General features: G+C 46.7%; 2 protein-coding genes across 5 annotated transcripts in view; one reads left to right on the top strand and one right to left on the bottom strand.

Moving 5' to 3' along the window:
• The first annotated feature begins 10,786 nt into the window (after positions 1–10,786).
• Positions 10,787–24,724, top strand: SDCBP (syndecan binding protein). Of its 2 annotated transcripts, none has more exons than XM_083451364.1 (9): positions 10,787–10,949; positions 17,834–17,899; positions 18,781–18,859; positions 19,794–19,903; positions 20,497–20,655; positions 21,123–21,298; positions 22,415–22,586; positions 23,454–23,545; positions 24,059–24,724. In XM_083451364.1, the coding sequence occupies exons 2-9, from the start codon at positions 17,849–17,851 to the stop codon at positions 24,111–24,113; spliced, it is 894 nt and encodes a 297-aa protein (XP_083307490.1). In that variant the 5' UTR covers positions 10,787–10,949; positions 17,834–17,848; the 3' UTR covers positions 24,114–24,724. The 2 variants fall into 2 exon arrangements, with proteins under 2 accessions (XP_083307490.1, XP_083307491.1); XM_083451365.1 differs by lacking the exon at positions 10,787–10,949 and adding an exon at positions 11,531–11,645.
• A 760-nt stretch (positions 24,725–25,484) lies between these two features.
• Positions 25,485–25,880, bottom strand: part of NSMAF (neutral sphingomyelinase activation associated factor) — a 36,598-nt gene continuing 36,202 nt past the window's right edge. For all 3 annotated transcript variants that reach the window (XM_083450981.1, XM_083450982.1, XM_083450983.1), the window contains exon 31: positions 25,485–25,810. In XM_083450981.1, the coding sequence (XP_083307107.1) occupies positions 25,716–25,810 (95 nt within the window). In that variant the 3' untranslated portion in view covers positions 25,485–25,715. The remainder of the gene's footprint in view (positions 25,811–25,880) is intronic.

Below are 25,880 nucleotides of genomic sequence, written 5' to 3'. Positions count from 1 at the left end.
TGGAAACAGAAACTAATTAAGAAAAGCACAAACTATCCTACAGCTGAGTGTATTTTGTATAGGTTAAAAGGTAAAGGGACCTCTGACCATTAGGTCTAGTTGTGGCCAACTCTGGGGTTGCGGCACTTGCTTTACTGGCCGAGGGAGCCGGTGTACAGCTTCCGGGTCATGTGGCCAGCATGACTAAGCCGCTTCTGGCGAACCAGAGCAGCGCACGGAAACGCCGTTTACCTTTCCGCCGGAGCGGTACCTATTTATCTACAGTGGTGCCTCACAAGACGAAATTAATTCATTCTGCGAGTCTCTTCGTCTAGCGGTTTTTTCGTCTTGCGAAGCAACCCTATTAGCGGCTTAGCGGATTAGCGCTATTAGCGGTTTAGCGGCTATTAAAGGCTTAAAGGATTAGCGGATTAGCTGCTAAAAGGCTATTAGCGGTTTAGCGGCTTAGAAAAAGGGGGTGGGGAGCGAAAAAAAATCTCAAGACTCGCAAGACATTTTCATCTTGCGAAGCAAGCCCATAGGGAAATTCGTCCTGCGAAGCGCATCGAAAAATGGAAAACCCTTTCGTCTAGCAGGTTTTCCGTCTTGCGAGGCATTCGTCTTGCGGGGTACCACTGTACTTGCACTTTGACGTGCTTTTGAACTGCTAGGTGGGCAGGAGCAGGGACTGAGCAACGGGAATCCCCGCCACGGGGATTCAAACCACAGACCTTCTGACTGGCAAGTCCTAGGCTCTGTGGTTTAACCCACAGCGCCACCCGCGTCCCAGTTATAGGTTAGTGAGGCCTAAAACACAAGTAATTAGGTTCTCTGTGACTCACAGCAACAGACAGGGAAGACTTGTTCTGTTAGTGGAGCTAGAATATCAAAACGTCCCCTATAGCAGTCAGACTATCTAGCCACTGAGCACAGTATTGCCTACTCTAGCAGCAAGCAATCCAAGGTCTCAGAACCAGCTCTTTCTGCTTTCACCAAGCTGGTGACCTTCAGCTCCCATCATGCCTGACCATTGACAATGCTGGCTAGACCTCATGTGAATCCAACATCTCAAGGATGCCAGCTTGGGAAAGGCTGTATGATCCTGGAGATGCCAATGATTGAATCTGGGGTTGCTTGCATGAGTTCTAATATTCAGGTTGTCTCCCTGTCCCTGCGGGTAGATAGGGAAGAAACAAGTTTGGCATAGATCCTATTTGCATTTGTCCTTGATATTTTTTGTTTCAGTGTTTCCAACTTCAGACTGAAAGTCTAATCATACACGCGAAAGTTTCGTTGAAAAAACTGGGATTTAGCAAATTGAGATTTGCCTGCAATTATATATATGGCATATATATGTGTCAGAGCTGGCTCCAGGTCCCAGCTCACAGAGGACCAACGCTAGCCGGCAGTAATGTACAAAAGTCTTTATTGAAGTACAGTTTCCATTTCCAAGCCGCAGCGCCCCAGCTCTACGTCTAGGGTTAGATCGGCGAAGCTCCATCTGAATCTCCGCCCCCTGTACACCAGTTTAAGACTCTAGCCTTACTCCACCTCTTCCGTCTCTCCTTTCTCCTCTGGGTCCTGTTACCCCCCGGGGTCCCTTCCTTCCTGGATTCTTCTGACGCTGACGTTGACCCCCCCTGACTCCTCCCGCTCTTTCCGGCGGGCTTTGGGACCTGGCTCCCTATCCGGGCTGCCAACTGTGCCGCCCTCCTGTACATTTGAACTTGGCGCGCGCGCGCAGCCTTCAACCTTCCTCTTGACCGTTTCCTCGCTCCCCGATGGAGGCGTGGCCAATCCTGCCTCATGTCCTCCCGCTGGCAGTGCGCCGCCTGATCCCGATGCCTGGGACTCCTCCCCCCTACTGCACTCTGGTGTGGACGCTGGTCCTGATTTCCAACTGCTGCTCTCTGAGTCCCCTCTGGCCCCTTCTTCCTGGGGTGTCCCCCTCGGCACCCCCCTTGCCCTGACCATGGGGGCCCCTTTCTGTGAATCTTCCGATTCGCTGGAAAGACTCGGAGACCTCGGACCGCTGTCATCGCTAACATTTCCTTCGGACTCCTCCCCCTCGCTCTCTATTTCCTCCCTTTCCTGTGCCTCTGCTCCTGAACCCCTGACATCCATCCCCCCCTCGAAGCCCCCCCTTCCCCCCTCCCCTCCTTCAGGTGTGGGTGCTGGGTGCTCCGTCGTTGTGGGGGTGAATGCCAGATACAGTTCGTCCCCCGTGGCGTGCATCCAGCCGGATAAGTCCGGCTCGTCCTCTGTGCTCTCGCCGACCTCGATTTCCTCTGCTTCCATCTCTTTGCCGCCGTGCTCGAACCCAAGGTCCTCCCCCAACACGTCCATGTCCGTCTCTCCCCCGGTCTCCTCTGGGGACGTTGCCTGCCAAGGACCCCTCAGCCACTTCCTGCGCCACTGCTCCTCTGTTCGATCGTCCCACCAATAAGAACGGTCTGAGGCAGACCCCGCGGGTGATCCCTCCGGGGAACGTGTTTCTAGTGCCGGTTCTTCGTCCGAGGTGAACCCCTGGAACGTGCTGGCTGACAATGTGGGTGTGAAAAGCCAGTCGTCGAAATACGCGGCTGGCATGTGCCTGTGTGGGAAAATGGCATGAAACTCTTCCTTGAGAAGAGGCTCGTCCAAGGCATAGTCCGGCACCCAACGGTTGGCGCTGGCCGGGGTACCTTCTCTGGCGAGAAAATATTCTACTCCCTCTTCCCCCCATCTCGAGTCTAAAATCTCTGTGACCTGGTTGATGGGTTCCCTTCTTGGCGACCCCCTCCTTGTGGGCGTCTCCCTGAGCGGGTCTGGTGCCGTGCCCGGCTCCTGAAATCTGTGAGGAGCTTTGTAGGGCGTGAGCACTGATCTATGGAACACTGGGTGCATTCTGGATCCCTCCGGAAGTGTCAACCGGAAGGCCACTGGATTGATCTGTGCCTCGACTTGGTAAGGTCCTAGCTGCTTATGTCCGAGCTTCTTCTTCGCTAACGATCTGGTCGGCACTGCCTGGGCTGCTAACCAAACCCAGTCTCCCACCTGTATGTCTTCCCCAACCCTTCTGTGCTTGTCAGCCTGCAGTTTGTATGCGTGCTTTGCTAGTTCTAACTGCCTCCGAAGCTGTTCGTGAACCTCCTGCAACTCTGACGCTAAGGCTTCCGCTGCCTGTGGCTCCCCCTCCCCCAGTCTCTCCAATCCCGGGAAGGTTCTGGGATGCCTCCCGTTGTTGGCGAAGAACGGTGTTACCCCCGTGGACACGTGCTTCGTGTTGTTGTAGGCGAACTCAGCGAGCGGCAGGTAGTCCACCCATGTTGCCGGCTGCTGATTTGCGTAGCATCTCAGGTACTGCTGCATGATGGCGTTGACTCGCTCCGCTTGTCCGTTGGTCTGCGGGTGTCTTGCCGACGCTAGGTTGATCTTGACGTTCAGGAAACCCATCAGCTTCTGCCAGAAGTTCGAGATGAACTGTCGCCCCCGGTCGGACAGGATAGACCGTGGCAGACCGTGAACCCTGAACACGTGGTCTATGAACAGTTTGGCGGTCTGTTCCGCCGTGGCCACCTTCGCGCACGGAATGAAGTGGGCCATTTTGGTGAACATGTCCACCACCACTAGCACTGCCGTCTTGCCCCTCGAGCTGGGTAAATCCGTGACAAAGTCCAGGGCCACCCTCTCCCACGGATTGCTCGGTGTCTGCAGCGGTTCGAGCAGTCCCGCCGGCGGTTTGTGCACTGACTTGGCCCTTTGGCAGGTGTCGCACCTCGAGACGTAATCCGCGACTTCCCCACGCATCTTGGGCCACCAAAAATCTCTGGCTACTAATTCTACCGTCTTCTCTTTGCCAAAGTGCCCGGCGGTGGGTGCGTCGTGCAACTGCTGCAGTACTTTCGCGTGGAGGTCGTCTCCCGGTACGTAGAGGGCCCCTCTGCGGATGAGCAATCCGTCGCGTATCTGGAACTCGTCGTCCTTCGCCGTGCCCCTGTGCACCTCCTCCATCTTGGCTTGTGCGAAGGGGTCCTCTTGCAGCGCTCGACGGACAGCATCCAGGTCCACGGTTGCTGAAGCGCACGCCCACGCTTTCGGTGCGAAAATGTGCTTGGCCGCTGCTGGTGCCGCCTCTTCGAGGTATTGCGGCTTTCTGGACAGTGCATCCGCCATGATGTTGTTGTCGCCTGGGATGTACTCTATCCTGAAGTCGAAATCCGCAAAGAACTCCGCCCATCGTATGTGCCTCTGGTTCAGGAACCTTGCCGTGCGCCAGTACTCCAGGTTCTTATGGTCCGTGCGGACCTGCACCGTGTGTTTGGCTCCGATCAGGAAGTGCCGCCACGCCTTGAATGCTGCATGAATGGCCAGCAACTCCCTGTCCCAGATGGTGTAGTTCTGCTCTGACTTGCTGAGCTTCCTGGAGTAGAAGGCACACGGTCTCCAGTCCCCATGCGGGTCTTGCTGTAACAGTACTGCTCCCACGGCTCTGTCTGAGGCGTCCGTTTCAACCCTCATTGGTCTGCTGGGATTCACATGCAGTAGCTGCTCTTCGGACGAGAAGAGACGCTTGAGTTTCTGAAAGGACTGCTCCGCTTGCTCCGTCCAGATGAACTTCTTCTTCTTGGAGCTGAGCGTGTCGGTAATGGCCGCCGTCTGCATCGCGAACCCCTTGATGAACTTGCGGTAAAAGTTGGCGAAACCGACAAACCGCTGGACCTCCTTCCGATTGCGCGGGCTCTTCCAGTCCAGCACTGCGCGAACCTTGGCGCTGTCCATGGCGAGCCCCGTGTCCCACAACTTGTAGCCCAGGAAATCTACCTCCTTCATGTCGAATTGGCACTTCTCCAGCTTGGCGTACAGCCTATGCTCCTGCAGTCTCTGCAGAACTTCCTTGAAGTCTCCCTCGTGGGTCTCCTCTGATTCTGAAAATATCAGGATGTCGTCCAGGAAGCAGACGCATTTCTTGTAGAGGAGGCCCGCCAATACGTGATGCATGAAGGCTTGAAAACAGTGGGAGCCATTTTGTAATCCAAAGGGCATAACTCTGTATTCATAGGTGCCCAGGGGCGTGAACATGGCAGTCTTCCACTCGTTGCCCTCCCGTATGCGAATCAGGTTGTACGCCCCTCGCAGATCCAACTTTGTGAAAACGCGTCCTTTCCTCACCGTTGCGAGCAGGTCGTCTATTTTGGGCATGGGAAAGGCTGTGGGCTTGGTTTTCGAGTTTAAAATTCTATAGTCTACCACAAGCCTTTTTTGGGGCGTGTCCTTCTTCTTCACAAAGAAAACAGGACTGCCCCCTACTGCCTTCGACTCCTGGATGAAACCGCGCTTCAAGTTGAGGTCTATGAACTCCCTGAGTTCCTGCAGCTCGTCTTCAGACATGGAATACAGTTTCCCGGTTGGCAGCGTCGCCCCTGGCAGGAGGTCAATCTTGCAGTCATAGGACCTGTGGGGAGGCAGCTTGTCCGCTTCCTTCTCGCAGAAAACCTCCAAAAACGCTGCGTACTTGAGTGGCACTGCTTGCAGCGTTCCTAATTGTAGCTGCGGGTCATCCTCTTCCCCTTCCGGGCTAGGCAGAATGCAATGTTCCGCACAGTAGGAGGAGCCGAAGGTCAGTTGGCGCTGGTACCACGCCAATGCTGGGCTGTGCCTGTGCAGCCAACTCATGCCCAATACTACAGGCGTGTCCGACAGTTGGGTGACATTGAAGCTGATGACTTCTCGGTGATTCCCAATTTGCATCACCATCGGAGGCGTTTGCTGCACCACCTGCCCCCCCAGCAATTCCCTGCCATCCACCGTGACAACCTTCAGAGGCAGCGTGGCTGGCAGTAGTGCTATGTTGTGCTGTTGAATGAAATCCAGTCCTATGAAGTCTGCGTTACTACCAGAGTCAATGGTAATCGGCACTTCCATAGTGAGTCCATTGGGTAGTTGGAGCAATGCTGTGAGCTGCACCACTGGTTTGGGCGGGAGGGGGTCTGTGGGCTGCAAAATTTCTGGGGATTGCTTCACTGACTTGTCTGGCTGGACCCCAGTGCCTCTTCCTCCAGCCAGACTCTGTCGTTTCCCTGCTGTGGTTCTCTCTGCTGAGTTGCGTCTGTTACTTTTGCTGAGGCTGCAGTGTGCTTGTGGAGCCTCTGGGGACACTCTTTTGCCATGTGCTGAACACTGTCGCAGATGTAGCACTTCCTGTTCCCTCTAGGAGGCTTCGTTTTGACTGCTCCCGGTGTTAGGGCTCTGGTAGCTGACTGAGCCCTGGCGCCTCCAATCTCCATCGGTTCCTCTCCCCCTCCCTGCGGAGGTGTGGATTGCGCACGCGCTGCATCCTTGGGAAAGAGGGGAGGTGCTCTCGCTGGCGTACGTCCCCAACGTCCTTCTTCTCTGTTCCATGGACGTTCTTCCAGACGCACCCCAATTTCCAGCGCCCGCTGGACCACCTGCTGAGTGCTCTTTGGTCTCTCCCCCCTTGCAATCTCATCTTTCACATTTGCATTCAAGCCTTCCCAAAAAAGGTCTCTGACTGGAGCAGAATCCTTCTCCCATCCCAGCGCATGGACTAATCCAAAAAAGCGAGAATGGTACTGCCTTACACTGGCTCTACCTTGTTTGAGCCCATGTATGTCTTTTCTGGCGATATCAATGTCTATATTTGATAGAAAACACGAATCCATCGCTTTAATGAAAGCATCCGCATTTTGGAGCGCCGGATCCTTATCTCTCCACAGATTGCGCAGCCACGCTTTAGCTTCCCCATGTAAATGGGACCAGATAAACCCCACCTTCTCTTGCTCATCTCTAAAGTCTTTATCCAGCAATTCCAGCGCAAACAGCAGGTCTGCTCGGAAGTTAGGGTACTGCTGTAAATTCCCATCGAAATGAGATGCAAGGCTGCCTCCTCTTTTCCCCAGCCCAATCCCCTCTGATTTGGGTCCTGGTTGCCCCTGCTTAGCAAGCACTTCTAACCTGGCTTGGAGATCCTTGCAGGTGGCAGCCGCTTCCTCTTCCCTTTTCCTGGATGCAATTACCTCCGCGTTGAGTTGTGTCACTGCGTTTTGCAGGGCCGCTAGTTGTTGTTCTGTAGTCATCTTGCCTGACTTTTGTGAGCTCGCGAAGCACCAATCCTCTCCCCTCGCTGCGTCCACTCACGTTACGAGGTTTTTGGTGCAAAATTTACAGGAGATGGAGCTTACTGTCAGAGCTGGCTCCAGGTCCCAGCTCACAGAGGACCAACGCTAGCCGGCAGTAATGTACAAAAGTCTTTATTGAAGTACAGTTTCCATTTCCAAGCCGCAGCGCCCCAGCTCTACGTCTAGGGTTAGATCGGCGAAGCTCCATCTGAATCTCCGCCCCCTGTACACCAGTTTAAGACTCTAGCCTTACTCCACCTCTTCCGTCTCTCCTTTCTCCTCTGGGTCCTGTTACCCCCCGGGGTCCCTTCCTTCCTGGATTCTTCTGACGCTGACGTTGACCCCCCTGACTCCTCCCGCTCTTTCCGGCGGGCTTTGGGACCTGGCTCCCTATCCGGGCTGCCAACTGTGCCGCCCTCCTGTACATTTGAACTTGGCGCGCGTGCGCAGCCTTCAACCTTCCTCTTGACCGTTTCCTCGCTCCCCGATGGAGGCGTGGCCAATCCTGCCTCATGTCCTCCCGCTGGCAGTGCGCCGCCTGATCCCGATGCCTGGGACTCCTCCCCCCTACTGCACTCTGGTGTGGATGCTGGTCCTGATTTCCAACTGCTGCTCTCTGAGTCCCCTCTGGCCCCTTCTTCCTGGGGTGTCCCCCTCGGCACCCCCCTTGCCCTGACCATGGGGGCCCCTTTCTGTGAATCTTCCGATTCGCTGGAAAGACTCGGAGACCTCGGACCGCTGTCATCGCTAACATTTCCTTCGGACTCCTCCCCCTCGCTCTCTATTTCCTCCCTTTCCTGTGCCTCTGCTCCTGAACCCCTGACAATATGTGTTACAGTGTGTTATTTTTCACAAGAAACAGGAGGCTTTTGTTGCCCACCTCATTTGCATGTTGTTTATATATAGAACATATCTATAAATTTAGCATGTAGCTAAAATCATTGAATAAATATTTACGCAAGCCTCCCTCAGACTGTGGGTTTACTGAACAGACTTTTAAAAATAAACCATCCACAAGTGTCCTGAATTCACTTTTGTGGTGGTAGAATAGTTCAAATGTGACATACTCAAACCACAAATGTTACAATGTGTCTGTGGTTCACTCAAGACCTGCAAACGCAGTGATGTAAAATATTTAACAGAATGCATTATTAAATAATGGGAATGGAAATAGAAACATCAGAAATTTCTTAAGCAAAGAAAACTAGTTTCAGAATCAGAGGGAAAGTAAAGGGGTGAAAGGACACAATAAAGGAGAAAGAAAATATGTAAATAGGTATCAAATTGAATTCCATAAGACTTATAGAACTGAAGACCAAACATTCCCAATAGATTATGGTAGTTCAGATTTTTATCATGATGATGATGATGATGATGATGAACACTACAGTTTCTAGTGTGACAGAGATGCACTGTGTCAGAGGTTTCTGAAGGACAAGAAAGATGTTTAGAGATACAATTTCAAGTACTGAAGGCAGGCAAGCTAGTTCTCAGGATGAGTCACCAGGAAGGCTGATCATAATGAAATAGTGCAGTATCCAGCACTAAGTCATCCCATCAGCACAAGGACTTCCGACTGTGCAATGGAAATTCCTCTCCTCTCTGTGTACCCTCTTCCACATTTGTTCTGGAGAGTTGGGAGAACCCCAAGAACAGAATTGGGGAGTGCACAGGGAGAGAAAAGGGAGAGAAAGCCCCATTGCATGATGGGACAATTTCAATGGGTAAACCCAGAGTTCAGTTTTTGTAAGAAACAGCCAGATTATTCTAAGAAAAATGTAATTCTGACTGCAACATCCAGTAATAGATTAACATAAATAGCATTTTCTCCTGACCCTCAAAATTTAATATAACCACTTCCCCATCAAATACAACTGATACCTCCTGCACAAAAACATTCGTGCCCCAGAACTGTGATATAATTTGATCATGATGGAGGTTTGTTTATTTATTGAATACACTTCTATAGCACCTTTCATTAAATTGATTCCATGAATAATACAGAAGAAATTAAATAAAATCTGCCATTAAATCCAGAGGACAGCAGTATCTACAATAACCAGCAACCATCAAATGCTTGGGCCAATAAGTATGTTTTTTTAGCAAGCTGGTGCTTATCTTCTTTCTGAAAGGAGAGGATTTTACAACCTGGGCAACAACTCAGAAAAGACCCTGCTCAATATGAACATCAGCAATCTACAACACAACAGGAGGACCTCATCCAAATCACTTAATTAATGGAAAGATATATCAGGGAGGCACCCAAGTTGTTTAGGGCAGATGTTTTCAACCTTTTTTGAATCCATGGATCCCTTAACCAACTACATTTCTTTCTGTGGCACCCCTGTGGGGTTCAGGAGCCCAGTTATGTCACCCCTTGCCTCCAGAGCTGGCAGCCTCTTACCCTCTTCAAACACCCTCCCTTGTGGAGTGTTCCCTCAGCCTCCTCTCCCCTCTCCTTGGGACTCCTATGGGCAGCAGCTGCTGCCATCCCTGGTCTCTGAGCTGCCCCTCCTCCGTTGCCCCAAAGAGAGGTGGCTCTCAGAGGCACCATTTGCCTGCAGAGCTTACAGCCAGGGCTGATGCAATAAACAGCGGTGCAAGCCTTTGGGAGGCAGAGATGCAAGAGGGTGTCAGAGGAGGCAGGTAAGAAGAGAGGGACAGTGTTGCTCATGGCATCCCTGACCATCATTCAAGGCACCCCAGGGTGCCATGGCACACAGATTGAAAATCACTGGTTTAGGGCATTAAAAGTCAATAACAAAATTGTAAACTTGGCCTGGTAGTAAACTTAGATGCAGTATTGTTAAGTATGAAATCATTTTTTTGTTTCATGTGTGAAAAAGAATTATCTAAAACGGCTATACTATGGAGATGAACTGACATCAACAGTGGGCTGCTTCTAGAAATCCATGACCTTTAGAAATCAGCTGCTCTTATGAAAGTTCTTATTTGAATGATGCATAACACGCATGAAATTTGAGGAACTTTGCTGCTTGTCATGAGACTGCTTTATAGAACTTATGGGAAATTGCAGAACCTTAGTCACACTATTTTTCTACTGAGTGAACTTGACAAAGATAAATGCTGTTCAAAATACAGTATATTAATGTGATTCAAAGACCAATGTTGCTATAAGATTCCCCCTTTCTTTATGTCCATGTACACCTTTATGATCTATAAAGCAACTCCATCTCTACATGGGGCACAATCATCAGCTAAAGTGTGTATGAAAGAGCTGAGCCCAAGTTCAGCACTCCATTGGCAGCTAGACATTCACATTGGGCCAGCCCACCCATGAGACAAGTTGAGGCAGCTGCCTCGGGCAGCAGGATCCACAGGGGGGAGCAGATCTTGATGTAGATCTTTATTCCAGGACACCCATGAGACAAGCTGAGGTGACTGCCTCAGGCAGCGGTATCCACAGGGGACAGCAGATCCCAATGTCAACATCCTTTCCTGCTTTGTTCCTGATTCCTCACCCCTTCTTCCCTGGTGGGGATGGAGCTGCAATTGTGCCAAAATGTCTTTGGGCAGCCTTGCCTTAATACACATATACAAAGCGAGTCCCGTGCTTCGAGCTAGCTGACTTGTGCTGGGGGGGGGGGGGGTGCCCCACTGAGCCGAGCAGGCCTGATTAAACAAGCCTGCCTAAGACAACCACCAGCCCGCCCCCCTCCCGCCGCTGGTGGCGCATGCGCGCAGGACTCTCCGCCAGCTGGCTTGTGTTTCGCCCGACGCCGCCGCCTCCTCATAGAGGAAACGCCAGGACCCGAAGCAAGAGCCTCCGCCTCACAGCCAGCCTTGCGCTTAACGGTCCGGGAATTGAAGCCGTCGCCCTCGACTCGTTCGGTGAGCCTCTCGTCGGGGGAGGACGCGGGAGAAGCGGGGCGGGTGGGCAAGAGGCCTGAAGCAGGCTGGGCCGGGCCCTCTGTTCTTCCTTGGCGGCTGGGCCGGGGGAGGGGGCCCTGAATGGCGCTGAGGGGGCAGCAGCGTCTCCCTCCCTCGGTAAAGCGGCGCGGGGACTTCGGCCAGGCCCGCTTGAGACGGAAACACCCCCTCCCCTCTGGCTCCGGCTGAGCGGGGGAGGGGCTGGGGAGCGCGCTCTCCGTATGCTCAGAGGCGCGCCTCGGGTCAGAAAAAGGGCTTCGGGAGGCGACGCCCCTGGTTTCTGCGCGGGTGTTTTGCGCCCCCCCTCCCGTAACGGCGGGGGTGGCGGGGCTGGGAAGCCTCGTCGGAAGCGAGCCCCTTTCCCCTGAGTCTCGCGAGGGCGAAGGGGGAGCAGCAGCTTGGCGGGGCTCCCGGGCTTTTGATCGGCGTTGCCGTGGGAGGGAAGGAGGGCGGGCGGCCCACGCGGACCTCCGTCTCCCTCGAGGGGCGGGGAACAAGGTTGAGATCGGAGGGGAGGAGTCGGGCCAATAAAGGGCAGGGGGTTTAGCGCGTGGACGGGGAGGGTTGTCTTTTGGCTCAGAGAGCGAAGTTGAGGTCGGCGGAGGAAGCAAGACTCGGGTCGATTCGGTTTCGTTACGTAGACTGTTTACTTTAAAGGTGGGAGAAGGAAGTATGTAGTCCTATTTCTGTGAGTGGCGCAGAGGTCTTTCCACTCATGTGATTTACATCCTCTGAAAGTCGGGATCTGTTTTGATATTCACAGCAAACCCTACAGGGATCCATCAAACCTTTATTTTGCGCTACAGTATTTAATACACCTTGTTCTTCACCTGCGTGTGTGTACCCCACACAGATGTGACAACGACGACGACAAAACAAAGTCTTGAGACATTTTGAAAACTTAACAGATTTATTGTGGCATAAGTTTTCATGAGCCACAGGCCATTTTATCAGAGATGTTGAATTTAGTGGATGTGGCATTCTGATGGGATGGACTGTAGTCCACAAAAGCTTAGGCCATAATACATTTGATTGCCACGAAACTCCTTGTTGGGTTTACTGCAGCAGGCTAACACAACTACCCCTCTGCAGTGGTGTAGCGTGGGTTGTCAGCACCCGGGGCAAGGCAAGTAATTTGCGCCCCCTAACCCGTGGATTTGCGCCCCCTAACCCTAACCCCCAGATGTTGCGCCCGGTGCGGCCGGCCCCCCCTGCACCCCCCATGCTACGCCACTGCCCCTCTGGAAAAATGAATGGGAATTGTTTTCTTTTTGAATTTTATCTAACACAGTCCTATATGTGAAAGTGTGTTTTCAGTTAGGCTAACTTTCTAGTATGCGTGTTCAGGATTGCAGCTTTAGAGCATTCTGTGCCATCTGTTCCAAATGTATACTTAGATGAAATACACACACAGTCTTTTTGAATGAAGTTGTACTTCATATTTTGGCAGACTTTTCTCCTGCCCATAACCCCACTTTTTCTCTCTCGATATAAATTGACACTTTGGCTGTATTTGTTCAGTCATTTTTTAAAATACTCGAAATCCAGCATCTTTCTCTCACAGCAGCCAACCAAATGCCTGTGGGAAACCTGCAAGCAGGACCTGGGCACAAGAGCATTCTCCTATCCTGTAGCAACTGATATTCAGAAACATCACTGCCTCTGACTTTGGAGGCAGAGCATGGCTATCATGGCTAGTAGACATTGGTAATCTTATTCTCCATGAATTTGTCCAGTCTTCTTTTAAAATCATCCAAGTTGATGGGCAACACTGTCTCTTGTGGGAGTGAGTTCCATAGTTTAACTGTGTTGCATGAAGAAGTAGATTATCTATGCTGAATATGCATACACTCTAGTGATATGAGAGAACGAGGAAACATTTTCTGCATTCACTTTCTCCATACCATGTATAATTTTTAATAAACATCTCCTTCACGTCATTTCTGCTCAACCTTTCTCTAAAAAGTCCCATATGCTTCAACCATTTATCAAAGGGGAGTCACTCCACCTCCTTCATCATTTCAGTTGCTCTTTTCTGAACCTTTCCTAACTCTACTGTTTTGCTGATTACCGTATTTTTCGCACCATAGGGCGCACCGGACCATAGGGCGCACCCAGTTTTTAGGGGGGGAAATCAAGAAAAAAAATATTTTCCCCCCCCCAGCCCCAAAGAGCAGCGTACAGGCTGCGCACAACCTCTCCCTGCCGGAGGGGTTGCGCGCGGCTTCCCCTTTAGCCCCGTGCAGCCTCTCCCTCCCGGGAGAGGCTGCGTGGGGCTAAAGAATCCATAGCCCCGTGCAGCCTCTCCTTGCCGGAGGGGTTGCGCACAGCTATGGAGGAAGCCAAGGCAGAGAGCAGGACGGATCCCGCTCGCTGTTTTGGCTTCCTCTTTAGCCCAGCGCAACCTCTCCTTGCCAGGAGACGCTGCGCAGGGCTAAAGAATCCATAGCCCCGTGCAGCCTCTCCATGCCGGGAGACGCTGCGCAGGGCTTTCCTGGCTTTACTGGGAGGTGGGGGGGATTCCCTCACCTCTCCCAAAAGCCTGCAGAAGCCGCGCAACCCCTTTAAAGAGATCGCGGCTTCTCCTGGCTTTCCTGGGAAGTGGGGGAATTCCCCCACCTCCCGCAAAACCGGCAGAAGCCGCGCGCACTTTAAAAGGGCTGCACGGCTTCTCTTGGCTTTCCTGGGAGGTGGGGGAATTCCCTCACCTCTCGCAAAAGCCCGCTTTAGCCCCGCGCGCGCTCTCCTGACTGGAGAGGTGACGCGCAGCTATAGAGGCTCCTGCCATAGCCACGTGTCACCTCTCCAGCCGGGAGAGGGTCGCGGGGGGCTGCTTTAGCCCCGTACGCGCTCTCCCGACTGGAGAGGTGGCGCGCGGCTAAAGAGGCTCCTGCCATAGGCGCACGTCACCTCTCCAGCCGGGAGAGGGTCGCGGGGGGCTGCTTTAGCCCCGTACGCGCTCTCCCGACTGGAGAGGTGGCGCGCGGCTAAAGAGGCTCCTGCCATAGGCGCACGTCACCTCTCCAGCCGGGAGAGGGTCGCGGGGGGGGGGGCTGCTTTAGCCCTGCAAGCACTCTCCCGGCTGAAGAGGTGGCGCGCGGCTAAAGAGGCTCCTGCCATAGGCGCGTGTCACCTCTCCAGCCGGGAGAGGGTCGCGGGGTGCTTCTTTAGCCCCGCGAGTGCTCTCCCGGCTGGAGAGGTGACACGCGACTATAGAGGCTCCTGCCATAGCCGCGTGTCACCTCTCCAGCCGGGAGAGGGTCGCGGGGCTATAGCGTCTTCGCTCCATAGGACGCACACACATTTCCCCTTCACTTTTGAAGGGGAAAAAGTGCGTCCTATAGAGCGAAAAATACGGTACTTGATTGAGGTTAGGCAGCCAGAACTGTCCACAGTATTCCAAATGTTGTCACACCATAGATTTGTATAATGGCACTATGATATTGGAAGTTTTAATTTCAGTTTCTTTCCTAATGATCCCTAGCATGGAATTTGCTTTTTTCATGGCCTCTGCACACTGGGTTGACATCTTCATCAGTCTATCTACTGTGACCTCAAGGTCTTGTTCCTAATCAGTCGCTGCAAGTTCAGACCCCATGAGCATATATGTGAAACTTAAGGTTTTTTGCCCTGACACTTTACACTTGTTTACATTGAATTGAATTTGCTATTTTACTGCCCATTCATTCAGTTTGGAGAGATCCTCTTTTGAGATTTTCACAATGTCTTTTTGTTTTAACAATCCTGAACAATTCAGTGTTATCAGCAAACTTGGCCACTGTGTTGCTCACTCCTTACTCTAGATTGTTTATGAATAAGTTAAAAAGCATACGTCCCAATACTGACCCTTGAAGGACTCCCACTTTCTACACTTCTCCATTTCGAGAATTCTTCATTTATTCCTACTCTCTGGTTCCTGCTACTTAACCAATTATCGATGGTTAAGATGACCTCTCCTTTTATTAAACAACTGTTAAGGTTAACCAGGAATATTTGGTGAGGTGACTTGTCAAAAGCTTTTTGAAAGTACAAGTACACAACATCAACCAGATCACCTCTATCTACATGCTTGTTGATGCTCTCAAAGAATTGTCATATGTTAGACAGGACTCACCCTTGCACAAGCCATGCTGGCTTTGTTTCAGTAAGGTTTGTTCTTCAGCATGCTTGGTTATTTTATCTTTAACAGTATTTTACACCAGTTTTTGGGTGTAACTAGCTTTTAATTTCTAGGATCCTCTCTTCCTGCCCAATCTGTTTTTTTAAAAAGTGTTACATTGACTACAGTCCTCAGGAATGGAGGCTGATCTGAGGAATAAATTGCATACATTTGTTAGAAGATCAGCAATTTCACAGTTGAGTTATTTGAGAACTCTTGGTTGGATGCCATCCAGACCCAGCAATTTGTCACTTTTTTTGTGTCAGTAAGGGCAAGAACTTCATCTCTTGTCACCATTATCTGCCTCAGTTCCTCAGACTTGCCTTCAGTAAAAGTTAGTTCAGGCACTGGGATCTGTCATATATCTTGCATTGTGAAAACAGATGCAGAGAGTTCATTCAGCTTCTCTGCAGTCTTACTATCCTTCTGTAGCACACCACCTCCCTAGACTCTCCTGCTACTAATATGTTTTAAGAACCTTTTGTCTGCTTGCATTTTTTTGGTCAAAGTTTGTGTTCCTTTTTGTTCTCTTAATTTGGACGATACTTCCATTTTTTGAAGGAAGCCTTCTTGGCTCTAAGCATGCTGGCATCCTCTTGGTCCTTGTGGCACATTTCTTGCTTTGCAGCTTCTAATATTGAGCTTCTAATATTGTGTTTTTAAACAACTTCCAAGGTCTCTTGCGGGGGCGGGCGGGGTGAGCGCGCACATAATCCAAGCATCTAGCTACTGGCTAATTATCTCCTAGGTTACATGCAAATCCTGAAATATTTTAGAAGCTTGGCTTTTAGTGTGAATTTTTTTGTGTTTCTTTTCAAACATAAGTTGTTAGTAAGGTTAATTGAACCAAGTAAACCAAGCCAATATTTGTCCATATCCTGGGGCATGTTGAGGGCAACTCTCTTTTTGCTCCAACCTAATAGGGAAAGGGGGGACGCGGGTGGCGCTGTGGGCTAAACCACAGAGCCTAGGACTTGCCGATCAGAAAGTCGGTGGTTCGAATCCCCACGACGGGGTGAGCTCCCGTTGCTCGGTCCCTGCTCCTGCCCACCTAGCAGCTCGAAGCACGGCAAAGTGCAAGCAGATAAATAGGTACTGCTCCAGCGGGGAGGTAAACGGCGTTTCCGTGCCCTGCTCTGGTTCGCCAGAAGCGACTTAGTCATGCTGGCCACATGACCCGGAAGCTGTCTGAGGACAGTCGTCGGCTCCCTCGGCCAATAAAGCGAGATGAGCGCTGCAACCCCAGAGTCGGTCATGACTGGACCTAATGGCCAGGGGTCCCTTTACCTTTACCTAATAGGGAAAGGGGAGGAATAATACTTCCTAATAATTGGTTGTAAAACTTATCCAGGAAAGAGTACAAAAGTAGAAAGAGAGAATAATAGAATCATAGAATTGTAGAGTTGGATCCAGACAGTCCAAGCCCCTGCAATGCAGGAATCTCAACACATTATTCCCCCATCAAAGGTTTTGGAATTATTAGTTCACATCTATTATACTGTCCCTTTGACTCCCAGAGCAGTCAGTTTGTATTGGATGAAAAGATGAAAAGGAGGGAATCTGTAAAATTAACCCAGTAAAAACATGGATTCATTTGTAGCTCAAATTGACAACCTTGGCTACTATTCGGAAAAGTGAGGGTTCCAGTATGCAATCAAATATTCCCTTCTAGTGGGGCAGATGGGAAAAGATAACAACCTGAACTGTAAAATAGTTTTTAAAACAAATTTCAGCCTCCCCAATGCTCTTTCAGTACTCTTTCATCAATTACAACTGATAAGATTTCTGCAAGATACATTTGTGACTACAAATGGTGACTAGCACTCAGAACATCTGATTTCTGTTGGACTGCTGAAGAGCTGCATATTTGCATTAGATATTGTAATGGAAAGTGCAGGTTTCTAGTGTGATATTCATTCTAGGATAGGATAACCAATTATATATTAAAAAAACTGAGGCTCAATTTACTCAAGTGCAGGTGCATAACATGCATGTGAAGGAATCCCAATGGATACAAGAGAGCCTTACTTTCTCCATACAGTCATACCTCATGTTACGTTTGCTTCAGGTTTAACGTTTTCAGGTTGTGTCCCATAGCGACCTGGAAGTACCGGAAAGGGTTACTTCTGGGTTTCATCGCATGCACAGATGCGCAAAATGACGTCATATGCAGAAGTGGCGAGTCGTGACATGCGCACGCACAGATGCAGGTTGCGTCCCTTTCAGGTTGCACACGGGCCTCTGGAATGGATCCGTTCGCAACCAGACGTACCACTGTACTTCTGTCAGTGTGAAAGCATATTGGTATGCATAGAGACAGCATAAGAGGGTATTGCAAGGAATGGAAAGGCTATTCTTTCCCCTGTGTCTGTCAAGACTGTCCTGTGTGTCATGCAAGTTCCTTGTGCTATAAAGCATAGGTAACATTGCAGTCATATTGATGTTTACCTGGTAGTAAAACCTGTTGTATATTGCTGAACTTGTTTTTGAGCAAGTTTGCATAGAATTGTGCTGTAATTTGCATGGTGCACAGATACGACTTGTAAAAAGTTAGTTTTTTTCAGCATCAAGTAAAAATTTCTGAGGGATTAAAAACATAAAGCTATGCTAGGCAATTCTGTACCCAACTTGCATTTAAGTGCTACTTCCTCATTCATTTTAAGACTTTTTGTTTTATTTCTTTCAGACTAATTCTGTGAAAATGTCGCTGTATCCTTCCCTGGAGGATCTGAAGGTGGACAAAGTAATTCAGGTATGTCAAAGTATATTTTATGGGGGAAACCAGTGTTTGCTGAAGGTCAAAACAGTAACCATTTGAAAATTCTATTTCTGAAAAACATCTTTCTGTATATTCTAGACCAGCACATAAAAATATATTCTTGTATAAAGATTATCTTTTAATTAAGTGCATAGTTTCTGCTGTTATAATAATTATACTAAGTGTGAGCTCCGGTAGTTTAGGCCTCTCCAAGTATGTGTGTGTGGGTGGATGGATGGATATGCAGGCACCCTGTGAACCTTTCTGATGTAATACTTGAAGTATTTTTGCTGCTGTTCCAAACACTGTCACAAATTGCCTTGAAATTCACTCTGTTTGAAAAGTAACTTTACCATGCACAATGGGTCACAAATCCAAAGTCTCTTAGGTGTATGGAACTAATTCTTTAGTATAGTTCTTTAGAGCCTGATCTGTTTTTATTTCTCAGATAAATTTCCCAATTTGTATTAAGGAAACTAGAAGTAAAGCAAAGGATAAAGAATAAAAGCATTTGTAGTGCACATTCAATATGTGTTTTGATAAAAGTAGCTATTATAGAATAAGGCGTGTGTTTCCTCAGCATTATTAAGTCCCACTCCTCAAACAAAGTTACTCCTAAACAGGTTAGAAAATTGTTTTGAAAATAAGTTCCCCATTTTGAAATTCACATATTTTTGTGAGCAAGCAAACGTTGTAATGTAACTTGTTACTTTTAACAACTGGAACATATTGGTTTGTAACTAAATATATATTTATGTAACCTAAAGGCATAATTAAAAGCCTTTGGCTCTGCAACCCACATGCCTCTTGTATTACAGAATTATGTCTGTTTATAAACTTTATAAAGTGTTTTTTTACTTTATCTTCCTGTGCAGGCACAGACATCTTTTGCTTCAAACCCAGCCAATCCAGCAATTTTATCTGAAGCCTCAGCACCCGCCCTTCAACATGGAAGTAAGTTACTTTAGTGCTAAGAAAATATGAGGTAGCAGAAGCTAAATATGTATTGCACAAAAAAATGCAACTTTAACAAAAGTCAATTGACATAACACAAGTTCTAGCTAAACTATTTCACTGGTTTATTTCAGTGAGAGGTTTTTATTGATCTCTGGAAATGATAAGAATAGGCTGTATAAAGATAATTGCTTTAAAGAGAATTAAATGGAGTTGGGTGCTTGTAGGGTGCTTGTCAGTCTAAATCTGTATGGGTTACTTTTGCATGTGTTCATAAGGATTTCTGTTCCATCCTCCTCCTGCATTAAATGTGTGAAATTTTTTTTTTTTGGAGGGGGGAACCCTGCACAGTATTGTTTAAAAGTACTTATGAAGCAGCCTGAGGACTGCCTTTTAATGAATGTTGTCTTCTTCTTACCTATAATACCCTTTCCAAGTGGCTAGAAAGTCTAGCTGCTGCTGCACATATTCACAATGGGAGCCTCAATTGCTCCTGGGAGCATTGGGATGTGATGACAGGGTAGGGGTTTTTTTTGCATATGTTGTTCCTGGGAGGGAAGGTATGTCACTGCTCCCAGTGGCATATGAAACCCTATTTTCAACATACCTGGCATCAGCTGTGCTTTGTGGCCGCTTGAAGCAGCTATTAACCTTTTTGAAAAAGTTTTTTTTTCTTTAAAGGCAGTCCTCGGGCTACCTTGTAAAATCCTTATGTGGATTTTCTAATCTGAGAGTTGCTGGTCAGTGATCCTAATAAGCTTTCAATATGTAAATCCAGTAGCTCCAAGTGCAGTGGTAACTGTCAGCATGTTGTAAGGGAGGATAAGATTGCTTCAGTCTGATACTTGTCTTCTCACCTGTGAAATTAAGAATCATCTCAACAGGCTCTAAATAATAGTAATAGTTTAACATTATTTTTGTTTACTTTCTATAGACTTGTATCCCAAACTGTATCCCGAACTTGCCCAGTATATGGGTCTAAGCCTAAATGAAGAAGAGATACAAAGAAACATGGCAATGGTGCCTGCTGTAAATTCTCAGGGGGTAAGTATCAACCATATAAGTAGGACTAATTTAGGTTTCCTTGTGTTTTGCTTAAATAAAAGAAAAGAACATTATAAAATCAAGAGCTGAAATATTAGGGGTGTGCATCTTCTCTGTACCCCAAATGATGATACAAATTGGGGTGATTCAAGTCCTGAATCAGATTGTGCCCTTAGTAAAAAACACACACCAGATTTACCCAGCTTTTCTGAGAAACTAGACCAAACTGACTAAGTAATCACCCGAAGCTTTGAGGAAAGTGGAGAGGTGGGAGATATTTTGTTTGTTTTTAGTTGCAGTGAATTATTTCCCAATTTGCTTCAGGGCTGAAGGAATCCAACAATTTGGAAATAAACCCCCAATCTGCAGGTTGGTGTGCATCAAATGAGAAATGGGAAACCAGTTTGTTGGATTCTGCTCCCATCAATACCTGTGATCCTAAGGATTCCAAAATAATATAACTTTTATAAAGCACAAAATTGTTGTCCTGAAGTCGCTCATGGGTTTGTCTCATTTAAAGAAAAGGCCTATAAATGAGACTTTATTCTGCCAGTTTTTAAGGTTGACTTATTTTAAGGTCTTCTAATTCTCAGCTTGTTGCAAGCCCTTCTGCAGTGAATTACATGGTGGCTCCAGTAACTGGAAATGATGTTGGAGTTCGCAGAGCGGAAATTAAGCAAGGAATCCGTGAAGTAATACTGTGTAAAGATCAGGATGGAAAAATTGGACTTCGTCTTAAATCAGTGGACAATGTATGTATGATAAATCTGATTTTTTAAATATAAAAAAGTGACCCATTAAATTCAGCTATCTAGAGCTGAACACAGTCAAGTTGCTGTGTAATTGCTAATCCAGATGTTAATTTTATGGCTGAATCTGCATGTTTCACTAAATGTTCTGTTTATTTTTATTTCTCTATTTGGTCATGTTAAAACTGTTAATCATACAAAATATTATACAGATATGCAAGTAAAAATATAATAAAACACTTTGCATCTAAAAACAAATGCAAATTATATTTCTAGAATAAAATGAAATGTATGTGCATGTTAATTTAAACCAAAACTACCCCCCCCTTTAATGGTAGGTGTTGCCAAATGTGTATGTGATGCATGTGTTCTGTTTTTCACTGTGCTTACCTTGCATGTTTTCTCTAAATGCATTGGATAGATACTGGATGTTAATTTACTTTCATATGTGGACGTATCTTTGTATTTAGGGTATTTTTGTCCAGTTGGTTCAGGCCAACTCGCCATCATCACTAGTTGGCCTGCGGTTTGGCGACCAGGTTCTGCAGATTAGTGGCGAAAATTGTGCAGGTTGGAGCTCTGATAAAGCCCACAAAATTCTGAAGCAAGCACCTGGAGAGAGAATTTCAATGATCATCCGTGACAGGTAAACCCTCCAGAAATGTTACACCCCCCTTTAGACATCTTTGGGGTTTCATAGTTGTTAAGGAGTGCCTAGACGTTGAATGTGTTGGGTTTTTGTTGGTTTTTTTCAAACCTCAGTTTCCTAGTGTGACTAGCTTAAGGTCAGGGCCTAAAGTTGTGCACACAAAGGTGTGTTAATATGCCCATAGATCACACACAGATCTGATTTTTCCATGTACAGATCTGATTTTTCCATGTACACATTCATCTGCCCAAGTGCTTTCCAGTCCACACAAGTGACTGGTGCTTGATGGGATTTGTACTATGTGTTGTCTCCTCCCTGAAATTAATATTTACCCACCCTCCCTGAGTTCCAGAAAACTCAGGTCCATTGTGGGCATGCGTTCGGATATTTGGTTCCCTGTGCATTTGGCCAATTTCCAGTATACCAGATATACACAAAACACCTGATAAAACTTCTTTTTTAAAAAAATTCATGGATCATACCTGGCTCTGCCAGCAGCCTACCAAGTAGTGCCTTGCTAACAGAAGTAGGACGTGTGGCAATAGATAGCACCCAGCAGAACAGCACACACACACCACACATGAAAAAGCCCAACTGCCCAATGTGCTTCAGTATGTCTGGATTATACATTGGATTACAGTGGTACCTTGGTTCTCAAACTTAATCCGTTCCGGGAGTCCATTCAACTCCCGAAACCTTTTGCAAACCAAGGTGCAACTTCCGATTCCTGCACTCAAGCGGAAGCCGTGTCAAGACGTTCAGCTTCTGAAAAATGTTCTTAAACCGGAACACTTACTTCCCTGTTTATGGCATTTGGGAGCCAATTTGTTCGAGAACTTAGCCATTCGAGAACCAAGGTACTACTGTATATATTAACTACAGATTGGGAGAATCCAGATTGGATTGTTGCTTGGATGATGACAGTGTCACATGGATGACATAAAAGGCATGTACACTGGGATGTATTGAATCTACTTTAAACTGCTGTGTCATAGAATCATAGAATCGTAAAATTGGGAAGTGTACACAGCCTAATACCTTTGGATACAGGTTAGTGATGTAGGACATTAAGTAAATACTCCAAACAATAAACTATGAATGTTTTTCTTACAGGCCTTTTGAGCGAACTATTACCATGCACAAGGATAGTACTGGGCATGTTGGCTTTATATTCAAAAATGGAAAGATAACTTCAATAGCAAAGGACAGTTCTGCTGCTAGAAATGGACTTCTGACAGAACACAACATCTGTGAAATAAATGGTCAGAATGTAATTGGCCTGAAGGTGAGTAACATGCATGATAACACACACTCAGCAAGTATTGCATTTTGAAAAGTGGAGTGATATTGTTCTAAATGGGCAGAAGACATATGCAAAAGTTTGTCCATATAAATTTATTTGATTGATAGAAAACAGGACCTGCAATCCTGTGGTCCCTGGGAGTGTGTGTCAGGGGTCATTGCACCTTCAACCACATTCCATGGTTCTCTGGGGAAGAGAGATTCAACAGAAGCTAAAACATCCTGATTCTTTTGCCTTACAAAGTATTCTTGCTGCTAGACCTGCATAGATCAGGCTCTCTTCTTTCAAAAAGTTGCTGGTTTCTCAGGCTACTGAAAGGAAATTAAACAGAATTGTACATTCACTTCCCTATTAATGACATTAACACATAATTTTTGTCTTACTAGTTGTTCTGCTGCTTGGAAGAACCAGTAGCATGTAGTATGAAGGCAATGATGGCAGCAGTGGGATAAGCTGTGGGTCTGCTATAGGTGATTGAGAGCTTAGACTTTTAATTTAGCAAACTACATTCCAGAATATAGTCCAGCTTTTCATGAAAGGGGCTGTTTAGATTATCTACTACCTCAGGGAATGGGGAACCTATGGCCCTCCGGATGATGTAGGACTCACATCAGCCCCAGATGGTATAGCTAGTGGTCTTGGGTATTGGGAGTTGTAGTTTAGCAACATCAAGAGTCTCACACATTCCCCAGTCCAGCTCTACCTGTATATGTGTATAGAATTTATCACCTCAATAGTGCTTAAGACAGCTAATAGCAATTAAAACTATTGTGGAAGCTACATCCACAATAACATCCGTAAGTGCCAAGTTTCAAGTCAGAATTCATGACTTTCTATCTTGCTTCCTAGGATGCCCAAATTGCAGACATACTAGCATCAGCTGGAAACGTGGTGACCATCACTATCATGCCTTCTCAGATTTTTGAACACATAATCAAGAGGTACGTGTAAAATACTTCTCCATTTAAATAGACTAACAATCTCTTAAAAGAATAGGCATGCTTTGATTGTAGGATCTTCAGAATAAATATCAACAAATGTAATATGCATGTGGTGTTAAACTCTTATACAAATGTGGCTAACAGTGGCAGGGAGTCTGAAAATCTTTAACTATTCTTGTCAAGCTGCTTCCTGAAATTTCAAAACGAAAAGGCAAATTTCAGCTTAGAATGAAGCTTATAAATGCTTCATACCACTATTGATTTTGAAGTGTTATTGGCACTAAAACTAATTCTAGGAGTGAAGGAATGTAGAACTTAGTTTTTTCTTTTGCTGCCAGGAAATGGGTTGAGAAGCTCCTGCAGTAAGCTTGCCTTCAGCTTTTGAGTTTACAGCATATGGTCTTGTGCCTTGTAACAAATGACTCCAGTGTTGCACTCCTTGCTGCGATATTTTTGCAGCTTTGGAATTAATCTGCTTTTTACACATTGTTAAAGATTCATTATTATTTTCAGGATGGCTTCAAGCATTATGAAAAACCTGATGGATCACACCATCCCTGAAGTCTAGAAATCTGTTTTTGGGTGCATCTGTAATGAGAACTTCGCTAAACATGGGCTACTTAGTCTGCAACTTTTACGTTCTGCACATGAGCCTTTCTTTAAGCCCAAAGCAGATATACTGCCTTGAGTATTTACATTATTATGGCTGGGAATGTCACAATCCAACATATTACCTTGCTCAAACTATGAATTTTGTAGCCTTATACTTGTCTCACAAAAACCAGTATAACTCTTTTTCATAGGGTTATACTGTTTAATTCAACACTTTATATAAGCCATTGGAATGAAAACTAATGTATCTTGTGTCTTTTGCTATCTGTGATCCAAGCACATTGCTGCCCTTTGTACTTTTTCAGACGAATTAGTTTTTCTACTACCTTCTGCTAGGAAGGATATTTACATTTATGACCTGTAGTGCTTGTTAACTGCTGATTTTAGTAACCATGTTTACAAAGCATGCCAGTTAAACTGAGCATAACGTATCATTCCATAGACATTTTAAATAGCACAGGTGAGCATTTAGGTTTTGTCTTACTGCTGCTCTTTTACAAGTTGTTCTGATGTGCTTAAATTATGTTGCCTTAACCATGTTAAACAGAAATAAAGTCTGAAAAACAAGGTTTTCATTTTCTAACTATACTGATGAAGGTCCCTAAATTTCTCCCCCCCCCCCCCAAAAGCCAATAACTTAATTAGTAGTGGAAAGGGGGGTGAGCTGTCATGTTGAGGTGTGGATCCTAGCTTGGAACAGTATGTACAGTAACATAATTCATTTTACCTTTGCAAGAGTGTTACCTTAATTTCTTGCCTTTCTGAATTTTATTAGTTTGTGTACAGCTATTTGGCAACTGACATTTTCTTTGAAGGCTGCTGCTCAAGACTTTAAAGCTTTCTACAGTGGTTGAAGTTGTTTACATTGCCGGTCCCTATTACATAGCCATTTCAGTCTGCTGGTGAGGAGTTTTGGAAGGTGGGATTGTATAAACACAAAGGCCTTAACCCCCGTTTTTACAGGTAATGAATGCTGCTATGTTCCTATTAAAAAGTACTTCTCTACATAACTGAATCCTGATGCTTTAAAAGGAGCATTAGAGCAGGGCTTGCAAGATGCAGTTGGTCCAGCCAGCAGCCCACATCTACATGGCCAAAGGCCAGGAATGATAGTTGTAGTCCAACAACATCTGAAATGACAGTGGTCCATGCTGTATCTAGCTGCAAGGATACTGGTAAAGATATGTTTGTAATGATCAGGATTAAATTCAGAGATAGGATACACTTGTATTTTGGCTAAGGCCTGAGGTTTATCTCCATTTTGTGGAAAAATATAGACAAATAATGTTAAGTAGATTACTGTGGTTGCAAGTTAGAACTGCTTTGGTTACTGAAAAATAAGTCTTTATTTGACAAGCATTACAGGCAATAATAACATTCATAAGGAAATACAAGTGCATACTGTAGTTCAGCATTGTAATTGCAGTTTTCAACTAGACAGTGGAGCTAGACCCAATCTCAGCTCTTTGAACTTCAGCAGGCATTGCTACTTGCGAAGAAGGTCCTTTAAAAAGTTCACTTTAAAATATCCATATGTGTTTGAGTGAGAAGGCACTATTTAGTATTGCTGTTTCCAGAACATGATTTGTCTGTCTTCCCCTCCTGTGATTATGCTGCTGCATCGTTCATTCATCCACATACATGTTACAGTACCTAGGAAAGAGACAGGTGTACATCAGATACAGTGGTACCCCGCAGACGAATGCCTCGGAAGACGAAAAAC

The sequence above is a fragment of the Podarcis tiliguerta genome (genome assembly GCF_965153285.1).
Source record: "Podarcis tiliguerta genome assembly, chromosome: 7".
NCBI classification, from domain to species: domain Eukaryota; kingdom Metazoa; phylum Chordata; class Lepidosauria; order Squamata; family Lacertidae; genus Podarcis; species Podarcis tiliguerta.
The sequence above is the reverse complement of the archived record's forward strand: the minus strand, read 5'-3'. Positions and strand labels throughout refer to the sequence as shown.

What these genes read in the sequence shown, in the direction of transcription:
- SDCBP (XM_083451364.1), top strand. Translation starts at nt 17,849, where the DNA reads ATGTCGCTGTATCCTTCCCTGGAGGATCTGAAGGTGGACAAAGTAATT. An exon ending in GTCTTAAATCAGTGGACAAT is followed by an intron (nt 20,656 to 21,122) that starts GTATGTATGATA and finishes CTTTGTATTTAG; the next exon opens with GGTATTTTTGTCCAGTTGGT. An exon ending in TTTGAACACATAATCAAGAG is followed by an intron (nt 23,546 to 24,058) that starts GTACGTGTAAAA and finishes TATTATTTTCAG; the next exon opens with GATGGCTTCAAGCATTATGA.